Below are 19846 nucleotides of genomic sequence, written 5' to 3' on the forward strand. Positions count from 1 at the left end.
CACTGGGCGGCTTCAGAGTCGGGCGTCTTTGAAGCCACCCCAGTGTGAACCGAACCTTATTGTCAAAGCTGAAGTTAGAAGCTGATTGGTTACAGTGGCATAAAATATGGGCATTGAAAGTATTAGTTGCCTGATATACTGTTTCGAATTCAGTTATTCACTGATCTGGATTAGGTATGCAGATCGATAAAGCCAAATGTCTTGTATTTATATCTGTTCCAGGTAAAGTTATTGAAGCAAGAGTGTGAGCATGACAGCTAGGCATTCCAGAGTGGGAAGTTGGCAGTGGAAGCGTCCATGTTTTTCTCTAGAGAGGCTGCCCTTAACGTACTCATGGTGCAGGGACAACTGCTTATAGACCTAGGCCTCCTCTACTCAATGATACCTGACCCTAGAACCAGAACCACTTACACCTTATGTTTTTCTGTGAAATTATCAGCCTTGCTATTTATTGTAAACACTTCAGGAAACAAATACCATGTGCTTTAACCTTAACCGCTTGCCGCCCGCCCGCCGTCATATGACGGCGGAGCGGAGCGACCATTATCTTTACGCATTATCTTTACTTTAAGCAGGGCAGGCGCGCGATCGCGGGCGCGCCGCCCTGCACTGCCGGTGTCGGGGTGTCCCCGGGACACCCCCCGTCACCGGCAGGGGGGAAACAGCCAATGGGCGTGGCTGTTTCCCACGTGATCGGCTGTGTTCCAATGACACAGCCGATCACAATGGAGGTGCCCACAAGATGACCTCGCATGCGCGATCGGGAGCGCGCAGTGCGGTCATGTCGGTGGCACTGTGTTCCGTAGGAACACAGCTGTCACCGGCGGTAGTAAACAGTCACTGACAGTGACTGTTTACTATGTGATCGGCTGTGAATCCATTCACAGCCGATCACAAAATGTGAACAAAGAGCAGTAACTCACTGTTACTAGCTCTTCTCTCCTCATACAGCTTCCAGTGTGAGGAGAGCAGAGCTAGAAATAGTGAGTTACTGCTCTGTGCATATGTCACAAAGTAAAATCACACCAATAAATGTCCCCACACAGTCCTCAGCCCCCCCCCCCAATTGCACCTGTCACCCAACAGTCACCTCATCAGTGCCCAGAAATTGACACCCATAACGTTCACATGTGAGCGCAGCGATCGCGGGCAGAATCACAGCGATTCTGCCCGCGATCCGGAAATCATTGCAAATCGCGGGACGCCTGTGCGTTGCCCGTGATTTGCAATAGCACCCCAAACGCTGTGCGATTTTGCCGCCATTTCCGCCTGTCGAATCGCGGTAACATCGCGCAAACAACGCATGACGCCCAAAAAAGGTACAAGAGTTTCTTTGGGGCGTCATGCGCTGTTTGCGCGATGTTACCTCGATTCGGCAGGCGGAAATCGCAGCAACATCGCACAGCGTTTGGGGGCTATTGCAAATCACGGGCAATGCACAGGCGTCCCGCAATTTGCAATAACTTCTGGATCGCGGGCAGAATCGCAGTGATTCTGCCCGCGATCGCTACGCTCACATGTGAACGTAGCCTAAAGTTCACCGGTCACCAGAGACTGCCATCAGTACCGCCGTGCACCATCGCCCATCACCTGTCACCCATCAGTGACCATCGCCCGTCACCTGTCACCCCATCAATCACCGTCACCTGTCACCCCATCAGTCATCGTCACCTGTCACCCTATCAATCATCGTCACTTGACACCCCATCAGTGATCGTCACTTGTCACCTCATCAATCATCGTCACCTGTCACCCCATCAGTCATCGTCACCTGTCACCCCATCAGTCATCGTCACCTGTCACCCCATCAGTCATCGTCACCTGTCACCCCATCAGTCATCGTCACCTGTCACCCCATCAGTCATTGTCACCTGTCACCCCATCAGTCTGTTTGCCATATACATGCAATCACTTACTGACCGCCTAACGACTATATGCGTCGGCCATTAAAAGCTAAATACTGGCTTTATGGCAGCAGATAGCCCCCATAACCCCGGTATTTTTTGAAACGGCGGGCGGTCGGCTTTCAGATAAGGGTGGTCCCAGTGGCGGATTAGCCACGGAATTACCTTTACGGTGCAGGGGAAGAGGTGCCCCCCCTCCTGCCGCGTCCCAGACGTTTTCCCAGCTTACCGGACCCGCCGGCAGCGGGGAAAACTATCCGGTCCCGGATCCTCAGAGACAGGAAGTCGAGTGAGGGCAAGATGGCCCTCACTCGACTCTATGGTCTTGGAGGACCGGAGCTACGTCAAAAGACGTTGCCTAGCAACCGGTTTAAAGGGCCGCTTTTTTTTTTTTCCTCTTTCAACAATTTTTTCTTTTTTTTTTCTTTTTTAGTGTAGTTGTGAGGTGTGAGGTCTTTTTGACCCCAGATCTCACAATAAAGAGGACCTGTCATGCCTATTTCTATTACAAGGGATGTTTACATTCCTTGTAATAGGAATAAAAATGATCAAAACTTTTTTTTTTTAAACTGTGTAAAAATAAAAAAATAATAAATAAAATAAATAGGAAAAAAAAAAATTAAAGCGCCCTGTCCCCGTTAGCTCGCGCGCAGAAGCAAACGCATACGCAAGTCCCGCCCACATATGTAAATGGTGTTCAAACCATACATGTGAGGTATCGCCGCGATCGTTAGAGCGAGAGCAATAATTTGAGCCCTAGACCTCCTCTGTAACTCTAAGCTAGTAACCTGCAGAAATTTTTAAAATGTTTCCTATGGGGATTTTTAAGTACCAATGTTTGGCGCCATTCTGTGAGAATGCGCAATTTTGAAGCATGACATGTTGGGTATCTAATTACTCGGCGTAACATTATCTTTCACATTATGGAAAAAAATTGGGCTAAATTTACTGTTTTCTTATGTTTTAGTTCAAAAAAGTGAATTTTTTTTCAAAAAAATCGCATTTGGAAGACTGCTGCACAAATATGGTGTGATAAAAAATATTGCAACGATCTCCATTTTATTCTCTAGGGTCTCTGCTAAAAAAAAATATATAATGTTTGGGGGTTCCAAGTAGTTTTCTAGCAAAAAAAATGATTTTAGCTTGTAAACACCAAGTGTCAAAAATAGACCCAGTCTTAAAGTGGATAAATGGACAACTTTGTGTAAAGCGCTACTTGGATGTTAGGCCTATGTATGTGGCCAGGCTGTGAAAAAGTGTTACACATGTGGTATCGCCATACTCGGGAGGAATAGCAGAATGTATTTTGGGGTGCAATTTTTGCTATGTACATGCTATGTATTAGAAATATTGCATAAATGGACAGCTTTGTGTAAAAAAAAAATGTGTTTTCATTTTCTTTACACATTTTCCCAAAACTTGTGGAAAAAAAATGACATATTCAAAAGACTCATTATGCCTCAAAAATTATACGTTGGGCTGTTTGCTTTCCAAAATGGGGTCATTTTATGGGGGTTTCCATTGTCCTGGTGCTCCAGGGCCTTCAAAATTATGATAGGTTGCCAGGAAATTATATCTGTAATTTGTGCTCCTAGAATGCCGGACGCTGCTACTTGGATGTTAGGCCTCTGTATGTGGCCAGGCTGTGAAAAAGTCTCACACATGTGGTATTGCCATACTCAGGAGGAGTAGTAGAATGTGTTTTGGGGTGTAGTTGCAAGTATACATATGCTGTGTGAGAAAAATAACCTGTTAATACGGCAATTTGTAAAAAAAAAAAAAATCTTCATTTTGCAAAGCATTGTGGGAAAAAATTACAACTTCAAAAAACTCATCATGCCCCTTATTAAATACCTTGGAATGTCTACTTTCCAAAAAGGGGTCATTTGGGGGGTATTTGTACTTTCCTGACTTTTTAGTGTCTCAAGAAATTAGATAGGCCTTCAGTACATCAGGTGTGATCAATTTTCAATGATTCGCACCATAGCTTGTGGACTCTATAACTTTCACAAAGACCAAATAATATACACTTACTTGGGTTATTTTTACCAAAGATAAGTAGCAGTATAAATTTTGGCCAAAATTTGTGAAGAAAAATGACTAATTTGCAAAATTTTATGACAGAAACAAAGAAAAATGCGTTTTTTCGCGATATTTTCAGTCTTTTTTTATTTATAGCACAAAAAATAAAAATCCCAGTATTGATCAAATACCATCAAAAGAAAGCTCTATTTGTGTGAAAAAAAGGACACAATTTTTGTATGGGTACAGTGTTGCATGACTGAGTAATTCTCAGTCAAAGAGTGAGAGCGCTGAAAGCTGAAAATCGGTCTGGGCAGGAAGGGGGTGAAAGTGCACTGTAGGCAAGTGGTTAAAAATGTCCAGTTTATATATACCAGAAAAAAAATACGACATTTAGATAAATTATGTTTCTCTTTCATTCATTGACGGACACAGCTCTTCATCTTCATGACTGTAGGGTTATACTGCCCCCTAAAGGAGTAGGACACTAAGCAGAGAAAGCTTGAGCATCCCTATGGGGCAGTCCCTGGGGGTATACTCCCACAGTTTTATTTTTCTGCCTAGTCAGGAGTAAGGACCTATTAGGGGTCCTTGCTCGGATCTCTGGTCCTGGCGATTTTTTTATTTCTAAATGGAAGGTTTCCTTTTTATTTATTTTGTTCCTGTGAGAATCTACAATCAAGTGACAAACTGGATAATCTAAATCCTAACGGTCCCCCAAGTCCGGCCAGCGAGCAGGTGCAGACCGCAGCTCCACGCTAGATTGGCCGCGACATGGCCCCACCGGACAGGGGCTTGCCTACGAGTTAAACATCTCGCTAGGGCATATACAAACTGACTTCAGCCTGAGTCGCAACGTTTCCTCCTGGCCGACAGCACCCACACTACAATGGAGCGGTGTCCCCTCTGGGGCGGTGCCCACCCTGTTCCTGGTGTGGTAAGTAGCTGTCCCCCCTCCACTACCAGAGGGTTTTGGGGTGGATGTGGGCCCCTCCCTGGGATGGTCGGACTCCCGGGCTCCCCTCCTTCCCAGTTCGCATTCCCCCATCTCGGTGGTCTATTGCGCCCTGTGCCCCCCATCTGCCTACACACATCCCCCCCCCCCCCCCCGGGGCAGACATACTTTTTTGGGTTGAATGGGGTGCTGCTCTGGTGATGGGGGTGGTGGCGCCGCCGGCGACCAAACGATCACTCCTCATGTGGGGGATGGGCCCGATTGGGGTATCTGCCAGGGCCTCCCTCCCGTTTGGGATCTTTTTTTTTTTTTTTCAGCTCTGGGACCCCCGGGTGCTGCCATCTTCTTGTAGCCTTGTGTGCTTTAGATCGGCGGCCATGTTTGTATAGCCTCAGTGGCCATTTTCCTATGGTTTCCCATTGCAAATAGCGACAGCCATTTTTTGGAGTCAGATGGGCGGTGATTCAGCGATGGGAAGCCCTTCCTCCTCCTCTAGTGCTGATACAGAGATATTCCTCTTCCTGATCCCCGCATGGTGTGCAGATAGTTTGGGCTGTGAGTACCTGAACAGTGGTGGTAAGCGCCTTGTGGGGTTTTCTCTGTCTCCCCTGTCTCATCAGATCCAGAGTCTGCTTTGGCTGCCTCGGATGCAAGCTGCCCTTCGGGGTCTGCATTCACACACCCTGCATGCTCCGATAGTGAGGATGAGTCCTCTGTTCATCTAGCCGCACATAAAAAGGCGCTAGTGGATGCACTGGTTGTATAGGTGCGGGAAACCTTGCATATGGAAGATGCGACTAAGGCAGCATCAGAGGCGCAGGTTACCTTTTGGCACCCACAGGTCCTCAAGTGGCAAGGGTGTTCCCCTTTCCCGCCGCCTTTGATGATATTTTCTCAAAACAGTGGGGGTCCCCAAAATGCACATTTTGTAATCCCTAGGTACCCTTATGAGGAGTCCCTCCTTTAAAAATGGATGGTACCTCCTGTAGAGGACTCCCCGGTTTCCAGGTTGAATAAAGCCACTGTAATACCGGTTGAAGAGTCCCCGGTGTTCTCTGGTCCGGCTAATAAGTGGTCGGAGGCCTTGACCCGCCATATGTTCAACCATCACCCTGGTGTCACTATGACTGAATGGGCCAAAATTCTACACCGGGACCTGGAGGTGAAGCAACTGCCCCCTGCTTTTGTGAAGCTGGCGAATCAGTTTGTCCCAAGTCTACAGTTCATCCGTGATGCCTCTTTGGATGCCGCTCCCCTGATTTCAAGACTGTCTGTCATAGCAGTGGTCCTGCGGCACATTATCTGGCTGAAATGCTGGTTTGTGGACTAGGCTTCTAAGAAGGCCTTGTCCGATCTTCCATTTGTGGGGGATTGCCTGTTTGGCGCTTCCTTGGATGACATCATCAAAGGCCTCACGAACCTGGACTATCTAGGTCTGACTGTGGACTTGGCCCCGGCCAGAATGTTTCTTCCTTAGGAAAAACTTCAAAAGTTAGTTATAGGAGGCAATTCAGCTTCTGCTGTCCAGCAGACGGTCATCTCTGGGTGCTTGCATGCGGGTGTTGGGCCTCAAGGTATTTACCTTTTAAGCGGCTTTGTTTTCACAGTTCCAAACAAGATTTCTGCAAAAGGATATTCTGGTAAAATGGAACAAGGATCCTCAGTCTCTAGACAATCTGATCCTGTTGAGCCGGAGCACGAGGGTGGCTTCGTTCTCTGGCACTTCTTCAGGGAAAATCATCTCTTCCCCTGTACTGGACGGGTGTTACCATGGATGCCAGCCTATCCGGTTGGGGAGGCGTCCTCGGCACAGACTGTCCTCAGGGGGTCTGGACCCTGGAAGAGTCCAGGCTACTGATCAATGTGCTGGAGCTCCGAGCGATCAGGCTTTCTGGATTATTGGACAAGTCGTCTCCAGGGGTGTCTGGTACGGATTAAATCGGACAATGCCACGGCAGTGGCTTATGTCAATCACCAGGGGGGCACAAGAAGTGTCCTGGCGGCTCGGGAAGTAACCCGCATTCTAAGGTGGGCACAACGATTTGTTCCAGCACTCTCTGCTGTGCACATTCCAGGAGTGGAAAATTGGCAGGCGGACTATCTCAGTCGACAGCTGTTAGACCAAGGAGAGTGGTCACTTCATTTGGAGGTGTTCCATCAGTTGTGTCTCTGGTGGGGGGACTCCCAAGGTGGATCTGTTGGCCTCTGGTCTCAACAGGAAAGTACAGAGGTTTGTGGCACGGTCTCGGGATCCACTAGCCGACGCCAAAAATGCCTTAGTGGCTCCCTGGAGTCAGTATCCTCTGATTTACGCCTTTCCTCCTCTCAAGCTTCTGCCGAGACTCCGGTGCAGGATCGAGGCGGAAGGGATTCCGGTCATCCTAGTGGCTCCAGAGTGTCCTCGCTGGTCTTGTTAGCCAATCTGGTTCGGGTTGCCTGGATCGGTGAGTCCTATGCTTTTGAAAGCTAGAATATATACTTTCATACTTGGAAGACGTACATTGCATGGTGTGCATCTTTAAGGGTTCACCATGCTCCTTTTCGGTGACTCAGATCTTGGCTTTCCTCTAGCAAGGGGTTGAGCAGCGTCTGGCCTTGAGTACCATTAAGTGCAAGGTCTTGGCCTTGGTGGTTTTCTTTCAACATCTATTGGCCACACACTCCTTGATGTGTACCTTTCTCCAGGGAGTGAGACACTTGGTTCCCCCGGTGCTGTCTCCATTACCACCGTGGGACTCCCAATTTGTTGTCCGTTCTCCAGAAACCCCCCTTTGAAAATATTCAGGATATTTCCCTGCTTACGTTTTCCCAGAAGGTGGTCTTTTTGGTGGCTATTACTTCTGCGCGCTGGGTGTCTGAAATGGCAGCACTGTCCTGTCGTTCCCTAGTGGTTTCTAGTGGTTCACAGGGATAAGGTGGTTCTTCGGCCATGTCCGTCGTTCCTTCCAAAGGTCGTCTCTGATTTTCATCTGAATGAAGACCTTGTGTTGCCCTCCTTGTGTCCCAAGCCTAACCAACCTAAGGAAGTTGCTTTGAAATCTCTGGATGTGGTTTGGGCAATAAGGGTGTACCTGGCAGCTACGGAGTCATTTAGGAAGTCAATGATAGATTGAAATAATCAGCGCAAGCCCTAATTCAATAATACAAATAATGTGCACAAAGCTGCAAGCAATCAGTGCCAAACACAAAAACACCAAAGATAACTGAATAAATAATATTGCTGCGCTAAGTGAATAAAACAATCACTGTGTAATAAATTAATAACTTATATAAAGTGACCAAATCTTCTCCAAAATAAAGGTATAAAATCAATAATGAATCAAAAAGTAAACCGTGATCATGAAAAGTCCCAATACACAGTGAAAATAAAGTGACACAATAATAACTGAAATCTTCATCTGTGAGTGTGATCAAAAGTGCTGCATGCTTCACTCCAAGTGATCCAAGTGTCAAATGTAAGGTTAGCAGCTCACCTCAGAGACAGACTCCTGAGAGTCAAATACGCTTTGGGTAAATCAGTCGCCATGTAAGCCCTCCTATCACCGCACTCTCTCAAGACATATATGGCATCCGGTGAAAAAATAAGAAGGAGATCTAGTGCTCTCTGTCTTAATACAGGCTATTTATTAACATATAAGATGAGATCGCATTTACATTGTAAGGCACTTAAGCAGTGCGAACTTTCTGAGCATCTCTACACTTCCTGCAACCTCCGGGAATCAGCGTGATGACGCGCAGGCTCCTCCCCCGTACGCGTTGCTACGAAGTCTATGACGCAGGAAGTGTTGAGATGCTCAGAAAGTTCGCACTGCTTAAGTGCCTTACAATGTAAGTGCGATTTCATCTTATATGTTAATAAATAGCCTGTATTAAGACAGAGAGCACTAGATCTCCTTCTTATTTTTTCACCGGATGCCATATATGTCTTGAGAGAGTATCTGGAGGCGGTGATAGGAGGGCTTACCAGGCGACTGTGATTTACCCAAAGCGTATTTGACTCTCAGGAGTCTGTCTCTGAGGTGAGCTGCTAACCTTACATTTGACACTTGGATCACTTGGAGTGAAGCATGCAGCACTTTTGATCACACTCACAGATGAAGATTTCAGTTATTATTGTGTCACTTTATTTTCACTGTGTATTGGGACTTTTCATGATCACGGTTTACTTTTTGATTCATTATTGATTGTATACCTTTATTTTGGAGAAGATTTGGTCACTTTTATATAAGTTATTCATTTATTACACAGCGATTGTTTTATTCACTTAGCGCAGCGATATTTATTCATTTAGGAAGTCAGACTCGCTATTTGTCCTAACAGATTGACCTCGCAAGGGGCTGGCTGCTTCTGCTGCGATCATTCCAGATGGATCAGACAGACTGTGGTTTAGGCTTATTCTATTAAGGGTCAGGTTCCTCCTTTCCATGTCAGGGCGCACTCTACGCGGGCGCTTAGTGTCTCCTGGGCTTCCCGCCATCAGGCGTCAATGGTGCAGGTTTGCAAGGCGGCCACCTGGACATCTGTGCACACATTAACAAAGTTTTTTAAAGTGGATTTGTTGGCATCTGTGGATGCTTCTTTTGGCTGCAAAGTTTTGCAGGCTGCGGTTTAGAGGACTTGTCCTCTTTGAGGGTGTTTTTTTTTTTTTTTCAGGTGAGCTCCAGTTGTTAATAGTTGAGCTCCAAGTTAACTGGTTGGCTATGTTTTTAGCCTTGGGAAAGTTTGTTTTCTGCTGTTCCAACCCCTCATGTTTGACATTGCTTTGGGACATCACTATGATCAGAAGATGAAGAGCTGTCTGTCAATGAACGAAAGAGAAAATGGGATTTTTGACTTACCATGAAAATTTATTTCTCTGATGTTTGACGGACACAGCACCTGCCCCTCTTTGGAGTTGGGGTTTATTTTTCTTCTGACACTGCTTATTACAAAACTGAATACCTATAGTAGGAAGTGGGAGTATACCCCCAGGGACTGCCCCATAGGCATGCTAAAGCTTTTTTCTCTGCCTAGTGTTCTACTCCTGTAGGGGGAAGTATAACCCTACGGCACAGGTGTCAAACACAAGGCCCGCGGGCCGAATCCGGCCCTCCAGGCCATTTTATGTGGCCCTCGCACCTCTCCTGTAGCTGCAGGAGAGCTCCAGTCCTCCTCCAGACCTTATACTAACTGCTTTCCAGCAATGCCTCCAGCTTCTTCCCAGCAGCACCACAAGGTAAGGGAGGTGCACTGTGATGTAAGGGAGGGTGGGGGACTCAACTTCTGTTGGTGGTGAGGCTCTTATCATCTTATGTAAGGGTAGGGGATGCTCTTGACATCTAGTCTTACAGATACAACAGGCCCTTTTGAGGGCAATCATAATGCTGATGCGGCCCACGATTAAATTGAGTTTGACACCCCTGCCCTACGGGCATGAAGATGAAGAGCTGTGTCTGTCAATGAACATCAGAGAAATGGTTTTTATGGTAAGTCAAAAAATGCATTTTATACTTTACTACTTTTGTATTGCTTGTATTTTTGGGAACTATGGCTTCAGCCAAGGCAGTGACATAAAATAGCCTGGAAACAAACTCATTCAGAGTTAACATTGCTAAGATCACAAACTCTCTGCACATGGGTGCTCTTTTAAACCAGCAGCATTGCAATTCATTTCTTATGCATTAAGATAATTTATGCCTGTCAAAATATTCCACATACTGTCTTTAAAGCCTCTTGCTATACTGTGTAAACTGACCAATCTGTCATTGTTTAGAACTGTGGATTTGCTGGACTGGAACAGTTTGATTGACAGCAGGACCAAGCTCTCCAAACTTCTTTTGGTTCCGAATGTGCAGGTATTTTTTTCATTTCATGAATGTATTTTAAATGTGTTTGCATAGGCATCAGTTGAGAAATGAACAAAATGTTTGTCAAAGAGGAATAACCTTTTTGTAGAACTGGATATTTACTTCTAAAATCAAGACATTTTTTTTTCTTACAATGTTTAAAGAGCTTTCAGCACTCTTTGCATCCAGATTTGTCATATGTGAGCCTAATTAAACATCAGAAAATCTAAATTTCTCCTTCGTTCATTGACAGACACAGTTCCTGATCTTCATAACCATTGGATTATACCGCCCCCCCTACAGGAGTTGGGACACCAGACAGAAAACTAATCTGGCTACACCTATGGGCAGTCCCAGGGGGGATACTCCCTCTCCCTTCTATAGGTACACTTTTTTTTTTTTTGTGTCAAGACTAAAGACCTAGTTCCTTGCTGGGATCTCTGGTCCTGGCAATTTTTTTCTTTTTAGATAGAACTTTTTTTCTCCTGGTTTTTCCTGTGAGATCTACAATCAACTGCCGGACTGGGTGACGGGCTGGATAATCTAGATCCAGTAGTCACCCCAGTCTGGACGGGGGCTGGCCTGCAAGTTAAACGTCTCGCGAGGTCACATACAACCGGGTCTCCGCCCGAGTCGCAGTGTTCCTCCTGGCCGACAGCCCCCCCCCCCATTTTGATGGCAAGGGGTTCCGTCTGGAGTGGTACCCACCTGGTTCCTGGTATGGTGAGTAGCTGTCTCCCCTCTCCCCCTGGAGGGTTTTGGGGTGGACGTGGGACGATCGGACTCCCAAGTTCCCATCAGACACCCCCTTTTCATCTGTCCCCCTTCCTACCCCCCCTCCCACATATGCTGGGGCTGTGTGTGTGGTCTGGTCCACCTCCTGGGATCCTGACAGGGCGCTATGCTGGCAATGGGGCCGGGGAGTGCGCTTCCGGTGACCTGACGCTCGGCTGTGTGCAGGGGGGTTGTACCTGGTGGGGGCTCCTGCCAGGGCACCCATTTTGCTTGGGACTGTCCTTGAGGCATAGGGATGCCTCCTGGGTCACTGGAAGCCTTGTGGCGCCACCATTTTGCTGTAGTCTGTGTGTTTCTATGCACAGCGGCCATGTTTGTTTAATCCGGCGGCAATTTTGCGGTGGATTGCCATTGAAAATAGCAGCGGCCATGACAATGAAGCCCTGGGGGTGGCATTTTCGGGGGGATGGGATCCCCTCCTCATCCCCTGGCGCTGAGTCCTGGATCTTTTCGTTTCCTGATCGCCGCACTTGGACTGCTGATTATCCTGTTTGATGCAGGTGCCTATTTTTGTTGGGTGGTGAGTCTGGTGGGGTTATCTCCCTCTCTGCTGGGGATCGCTTGATGCTTGTGCCTGGCGATTGGGTGGTGCTTCCAGAGCAGTGGGCGTTTTCCCTTTGCAGTGTTTTACACTTTTTGTGGGGTCCCCCTTGTCACTCATGGAGTCTTTGGTCACTCATGGAGTCTTTGGAGTACATCTCCCCACTTGATCCCCTCTCTGAGGCTGTGGGGCCCTCTGGGTCCCAACCATCCTTCGATGCACTGGCTGCGCTCCTGGAGTCTTTTGTGTCCCGGGTTGAGGTGGCTTTCGGGCGACTGGCTAGCAAAAACCTCCCCCCGCCTTCCCCTGCCAGGTGCTGAAGGATAGAGATTTATCGGAGTCTGTAATTCCTATGCTGTTAAAAGCTAGGAAATCTACTTGTAGGAAGATCTACCATAGTACGTGGAAGACGTACATTGCGTGGTGAGAGTCTCTTGGAATTCATCCTCGCTCCTTCTCGGTGGCTCGGATCTTGACTTTCCTTCAATGGGGATTAAACAGAAAAGGGCCAGGTGTCGGCTTTGGCAGTCTTCTTCCAATGACCCTTGGCTACACACTCCCTGGTGCGTACCTTTCTTCAGAGTGTCCAACATTTGGTTCCTCCAGTGCGGTCTCCGTTGTTGCCTTGGGACCTCAGTTTGGTGCTTTCGGTCCTCGGGAAGCCTCCCTTTGAGAATCTTTAGGAGATTCCCTTGCTTACGCTGTCCCAGAGGTTATGCGTATCAAGGCGGCCACTTGGTCATCGGTGCACACTTTCAAAAGTTTTATGAAGTGGATGTGTTGGCATCTGCGGATGCTTCTTTTGGCTGCAAGGTTTTGTAGGCTGCTGTTTAGAGGGCCTGATTCTCTTTGAGGGTTTTTTTTCTGGTGGGCTCCAGTTGTTTTGGTTAAAGCGGAGTTCCGGCCACATACACATTTTTTACATAAAAATTCCCCCCTAATCCTAAGCTATCCCCAATTACCCTAACACTATCCCCACATTATAGGTCATTGCAGTTAGAGAATAAAGATAAACACTTACCTTTAAAATTGATTGTGGAGCGCGGCCATCTCCGGTGTGGGCATCTGAAGCCGTGGTGTCCCCCGCTGTGTCCTTCTTCCGGGTTCCTGGCTACCCAGAATGCCGATCGCAATTTCGCACATGAGCTGTAGATTGCGATCGGCAATCAGAGTAGCGGCCGGGGCCGTTCCCATTGCATCCTGGGATTGATGACGCTCATCTCCCAGGACGCAATGCAAAGGAGGAAGTGACGTCCGCGGCCATGTCCGCACAAGGAGGAAGAGGAAGGAAGGTACGTTTATTTTCATTAAAAACAAGGTAAGTGAAAAAAAAAAAATATTAACTATCTAATTCTTTTTCGGGTTTTTTTATGCCAACTGATGCGGCAAAATTTATTTTTAGGGTGGAACTCCGCTTTTAAGCTCCTGTTGCCTGGTTGGCTGATGTTTACCTTGGGAATTTTTTGCTGTTTCCATCCCTCATGTTTAACACTGCTTTGGGATTTCCCAATTGTTATGAAGATCAGAAGCTGTGTCCGTCAGTGAACGAAAGAGAAAATAGGATTTTTGACTTACCGTAAAATCTATTTCTCTGATGTTCATTGACGGACACGGCACCCACCCCTCTGTGGAGTTGTAATTCTTCTGACACTGCTGGTAACTAAACTGAGTACCTATAGCAGAGAGAGGGAGTATACCCCCTTGGACTGCCCATAGGCTTAGCCAGATTCTTTTTCTGCCTAGTGTCCTACTCCTATAGGGGGCAGTATAACCCAATTGTTATGAAGATCAGGAGCTGTGTCCATCAATGAACATCAGAGAAATGGGTTTCATGGTAAGTCAAAATCCCATTTTTTTTTTTTTTTTGTGTGTAAATTATTGGCACTTGGGGGGATGCTATAACAGCAGTATCTAAGAGGCTTAGTTCCCTTGATGCAATAGGAGCATCTCCTTTTCTGTTTTGCGTTTACAATGCTGTCATGCATCATGGTGTATTAGACAGGCTGTGCAATTAGTTTTAGAAGTTATATTACTGATTTCCTTTCTTTTTCTGCTTAAATATTTATATGCGTATGTATCTGTTCGTGTGCGTGGGTATATGTGTGTGTGTGTGTATATGTGTATATGTATGTGTGTGTATATATATATATATATATATATATATATATATATATTGTGTGTGTGTGTGTGTGTGTGTGTGTGTGTGTGTGTGTGTGTGTGTATATATGTTTGACCATTCTTCCAGAAGCAAATTTGTGAAGTCAGGCACTGATGTTCGATGAGAAGGCCTGGCTTGCAGTCTCCGCTCTAATTCATCCCAAAGGTGTTTTGTCTGTTTAAGGTCAGGACTGTGTACTAGCCAGTCAAGTTCCTCCACCCCAAACTCGCTCATCCATGGATTTTATGAACCTTGCTTTGTGCAATGGTCCAAATCATTTAGTGGAGGGGAATTATGGTGTGGGGTTGTTTTTCAGGGATTGGGCTTGACCCCTTCATTCCAGTAAAGGGAAATCCTAAGGCGTTAGCATAACAAGACATTTTGGACAATTTCATGCTCCCGACCTTGCAGGAACAGTTTGGGGATAGTCACTTCCTCAACATGACTGCGCACCAGTGCACAATAACGTTCATGCACGTGTAAAGGCAGGTGCCTCAATACTTTTGACAATGTAGCGTGTGTGTGTGTGTGTGTGTGTGTGTGTATGTATGTATATGTGTATGTATATATATATATATATATATATATATCCTATATATACACACACACAACTTTATGACTACCCACCTAATATTGAGTAAATCGCCCTGTTGGTACCAAAACAGCTCCTTTTGCCACCAAAACAACCCTTCTTATACTGCATCTTGGTGACACACAGGCACCTGACTATCCACATGATATAGTACGTGATTCATCAGACCAGACCACCTTCTTCTCTTGCTCCGGGGCCCAGGACTGATGCTCATGTGCCCATTGTAGGCACTTTTGGCTGTGGACACAGGTCATCATGGGCACCCAGACCCGTCTGCGGCTATGCAACCCTATACATGACAAACTGCAATACCCATTTTTTCTAAATTCAACAGATCAACTTCAGGGACAACATGTTTATATTCTGCCTAATAGCCTAATATATCCCACTCACTGAGTCAATTGTAAGCTGGGGTCGTTGTCCTAGCTGCAGAATAAATTTGGGGCCGATCACACACTTCCCTGATGGTATAGCATGATGGATAAGTATCTGCCTGTATTTTTCAGCATTAAAGTCCTGAAACTGTCTTCCACAAGCTCACCTTAGTTGCAGAGTTTGGCTGTTCCTCACCCAGTTTTAAGCCTTCTACAAAGCTCTTTCTGTTTCAGTTAATGACTGTTTCCACCTGCATATAAAACTGATGATCATTAGCAGCTGCTTGGTATATGTAATTGATTAATCATACACCTGATTAATCCTACAAAATCCCTGACTTTGTGCAAGTGTAAGAATTGACGCCAGTTTAAAGCCTATGTGTGTGTGTGTGTGTATATAATATATATATATATATATATATATATATATATGAACAATACCCACACGAATGAGGTGTACATGGCAGTTTTTTTTTAACATTACTCTAATTTCTCTGCTTATTACACAAGTTGCACACTAGTGGGAAAAGTCTCACCCCCAAACATCAATTGCGGAGACACTGTCTGTGTAAAATCTTACTAGGATAGTGAGGTCGTTTTAACAATAATTGTGGATAAGGAGTACTCTATGCTAGCATTTGGTCAAATTTATATTATTCCAGCATTCTGGCTTGGACTAAAGTTTCCACACTTCTATTGGCTACAAAACCTCTTTGCCCGACCAAAAGCATTGGAAGACCAAGGTAGATACTGGTGGAGTAAAGGACCTTTGCCAGTCAGTGTCACATACAGTAGTTTTCTGCGACAGATGACATTTGGCAGCAACTACATATTCCCAATCACCGCCAGCACTATATTTGCCCCACCCCACATGAAGCCTTGGGCTTAATTCACACATGGGCATATGCATATTTTCTCCATGGAATGCAGGTTCTTACAGGCAGAGCTAGCAGAAGATCCTGCATAAAGCACACACCTAAAGTTCCCTTGTTTAGATGCATACAGTTTTTACAACATTGTCTATATGCTTTTACACACATGTGTGTTTACACCTGTAAAATCTGGAGATCTGTATGGCCCCGGATGCAGCTGTGTGTATGGCCCTATTGACACCTTTTGTGCTGTATTTGGATGCCTATAAAACTATATGCTGTACTCCATCCAAACATGTATGTACTCATTTATATGCTCTTACATACATAAAATCTGCATATACTGTATAGCTAGATATATATATATATATATATATATATATATATATATATATATATACAGACTTGGATGCAGCTGTGTCCCTTTTTGTATGACTCTACATGTGGCACACCTTTTTGTTTGTAGACAGAGCTGTGTGTGTGGTCTAATCGATTCCTAAAGTGCTATGTTTAGATGCATACAAAACTGTATGCATCGAAAGGCTACAGTTTAGACACCCATTTGAATGAGTCCTTGTATTATTTTTTTAGTACTTGTATCAATCACAAACTGTAAAAATATCTTTCCGTCCATACAGGCATTAATAGGTTTCTGTGATGGGTACATGTAAGCATTGTTATTTTGGCTTGGCAGCTTATTACTGATCACTGAATACTCTTAAACAAATGATCTCAATGCAGATATGGCTATATATTTTTCATCAGCTATATGCTATTAACTATACAGAGTGACAAACGCTTGCCAATTTATGTTCCTATCTTATGGAGGATCTGTGGGTCCAGTTTTATCACCTGTACTATGTCTGACTATGTATTAGCGTGCTCTATTACTGGAGCTCCCTTCACCAGAGAGAGCCTATTCATTTACCCAACTATCCTTTCTTGTGTTTCTTACTTCCTCTGTGCTCCTGATGCCCTGTAGCTTTAGAACTATATCCGTTTTTTTGGCCATATTTCTAACAAAATGTATTAGAGCAATATATTAGGGGGGGGGGGATCCTATGGGATTTGCCACCTGCACAATGTGTAAAATTCCAGGCTTTGGCTTATTATCGGCATGCTAAAGAATTGAGAAACTTCAACCTAATGCATTACGATATGTTGAGAAATTGTGCCACCATCTGGCCATTTAAAAAGCTGCGGGATGCTCGTTTTACGCTAACGAGAAGGCAAAGCTTGTGTTTGTTGAATGTTGCTGCAACCTGCATGCTTTTAACGTCTATTCATGATATCCTGACCTTAGTGAAGATTATTGAGTCATGAATAGTGACATTGGTCTTACATCAGGGTTATTGTACAGGTTTTATGTCAGCATATCAGTGCAGGATGATTTGAATTTGCTCCTTCCAGCTAGTTTCAGCAGGATTTCCTCTTTTATTACATATCTGTGCAGTTTTATAGCTTACCGCTTATATTATCCTTCTTCTAATTGAAGTATAAATTGATAATGTTTTAATGCTCTTTGACACTTTTAATGTATTGGGTACGCTATTTCTTCTTCTCCTAAATTCCTACTGATTGCATTTGTTTTTCTTTTTCTCTATAATAATTTCAAATCTAGTAAACTTTTCCCATCAACAAGAAAATGAGCTATAAATAAACATATTTATGAGCCTGTCCATTTTTATATGCAATAAGGCAGAATAGTTAAGTTGTAAGGGAGAATAAACTCATTTTTGTGTTGATTTGTATCGAGTCCGTAGGGATGTATTTGCATAAATTAGGCAGATTTTTATTCACACCTGAATAAATTTGCAGTGGATGAATAAATCGAACTGACAAACTATTTCCCCACTGACGTACTTATGGTTAGAGGTTTTTGCAGACAATACAATTTTTTTTTTCTTTTTTTTTTTAAAGTTTTAAAGGTAAGACATTTATGGATGGGAATGCCTATTAAGAGAACATTTTCCTTTTTAATTTAAAGGAATGGTATTTCCCCACTAAGATGTATACATTTAATAGAGCACTATAGTTGTTTTTACTCTGTCTACATGTTGATTTTAACAAAATCTTGATTAACTGGAGTAGTGATCATGTAGATCTTGCACGTGGACTCACATTGCATGTGTAACATACTTTAGGAACGTGTAAAACACCTTGAATTGCAATTTTAGGGTCTTGTCTGGATTCAATCCCAGGACTTGTCTATTCGGGGGTTGTGCATGATGCATTGTGCTACTATCTGGGTGTGGGTGTGTGTGGTGTGTCTTCTGCCCAGCCTCTGTTAACCTGCAATTCTCCCAGAATCTACATAAAATTATTTAAAACCCAACTCCAGGTGCATGGGGAAAGATTAGAACCTCTGGTTCCATGTAGATCAAGTCAGCAGCCAGGTAAGGATGAATAAAATTTCTCTTTATATCATACAAGGAGTACACATGTTCCAAACAGAGCCAACATTAATGCATTTTAGCCTATGAAGGCTGAAGTATTCAGCTTTACTACAGAGGTAGCTGCTTATTTTATGGCTTTTTTTTCACAGGCTCCTGAAGATGGCAGCTTTCATTGTAGTAGTGGTGAATGCTTATTAGTGATAATCTGTATCCCCAGCAGACCCTCATATATGAGATATGCATATTTACATTGGTAGAAGGTAGACCAAAATAAGTAGGCAATAAAATATCATACACAGAGCTCAGTTTTTAAAGCTTGCCTTTCTTTCACTTTCAGCTGCTTAAATGATCACTACCCCAGCTTTTCCTGTTGTAGATCAGCTCTGTGCCCATGCTGTATCTTTTGGAGCCACCCTTGCATGTTTGTCTCTGGCTGGGACTGTGAGCATCAAAAACATTAAACCTTCCCAAAACCTAGATGGCAAGCCACTTCCCTTTAAATCCAAAACCTAGTGAAAGCTGCTGGCGACTGTGCTGTCGCTTCTTTACCTGTTCCTTCTGAAATCAAGTGTGCATGTTTTCCTAGATTTCAAGGAAGTGGCGCTAAGCTGGAGCCACCATCTTTTAAAGTTATCAACTGTAAGTTATATAGAAAATGGTGCGCTATTCCTTTTAAGAAATAAGATTAAAAATCAACCAAAGAAACATCAAATGTTAGCAAATACGTGCAAGCACGGAGCAAGAACTTTCTGCTACCTCTGTTTGCCTCCTTATTTACATGGTGTGGTTTAATGAATCCGGGTATCCCAGAGTAAATCTTAAAAGCTGATATGGGGTTATGCTAAATAGGTCCTGGATGTCATACAATAAGAGCGCTATTGACCACCTGGGATTTAGAGGTCTTGCCATCTGATAAAGAAGTGTGCACACTTGGTGGTATGGGGAGAGCAGTTGGCTGTTTATCACTGAAGAAGATTTCTTGGCACAGCACATTCGTGTTGGATTTCGTTTTTGATTACCTTGGTTTTATTTACTGTCAACATTTGATATTGGATGTGCACTTTTGATGAATATGTTGGATTTGCTCATACTTGTTCATTGAATGGTTGGTTTTCAATCTGATTTATTTGTTAAACAGATAGCACACAGTTTTCTATTTTGCATATTTTAGTCCAGTATTCGGATGTTTGAGTGCTGCTATCCTGATTAATACTCTTTGCACTTTAGCGCAAAATCTTTTTCAGTGCTTGGACAAAAATATGACAAAATAGATTACTGGGGAATGTTTATTTGGTTGAACAGTATGTGTCAATGTAAAAAGGGCTAAGAGTTTAATACTCCCTAAAGAAAGACTGACCATGTTGGCAAGTACCACCTCCTCTCTGAGTTGGCTCAGATTTTGGCTGTTCATC

At 44.4% G+C, this 19846-nt stretch overlaps 1 protein-coding gene across 1 annotated transcript in view; it reads left to right on the forward strand.

Moving 5' to 3' along the window:
* PRODH (proline dehydrogenase 1) overlaps nucleotides 1–19846 on the forward strand; it is a 264504-nt gene that overhangs the window by 161797 nt on the left and 82861 nt on the right. The window contains exon 8 of the mRNA XM_082253359.1: nucleotides 10634–10715. Coding sequence (XP_082109485.1) covers nucleotides 10634–10715 — 82 coding nt within the window. The remainder of the gene's footprint in view (nucleotides 1–10633; nucleotides 10716–19846) is intronic.

This window comes from Pelophylax lessonae (assembly GCF_965119305.1).
Source record: "Pelophylax lessonae genome assembly, chromosome: 1".
NCBI lineage: Eukaryota > Metazoa > Chordata > Amphibia > Anura > Ranidae > Pelophylax > Pelophylax lessonae.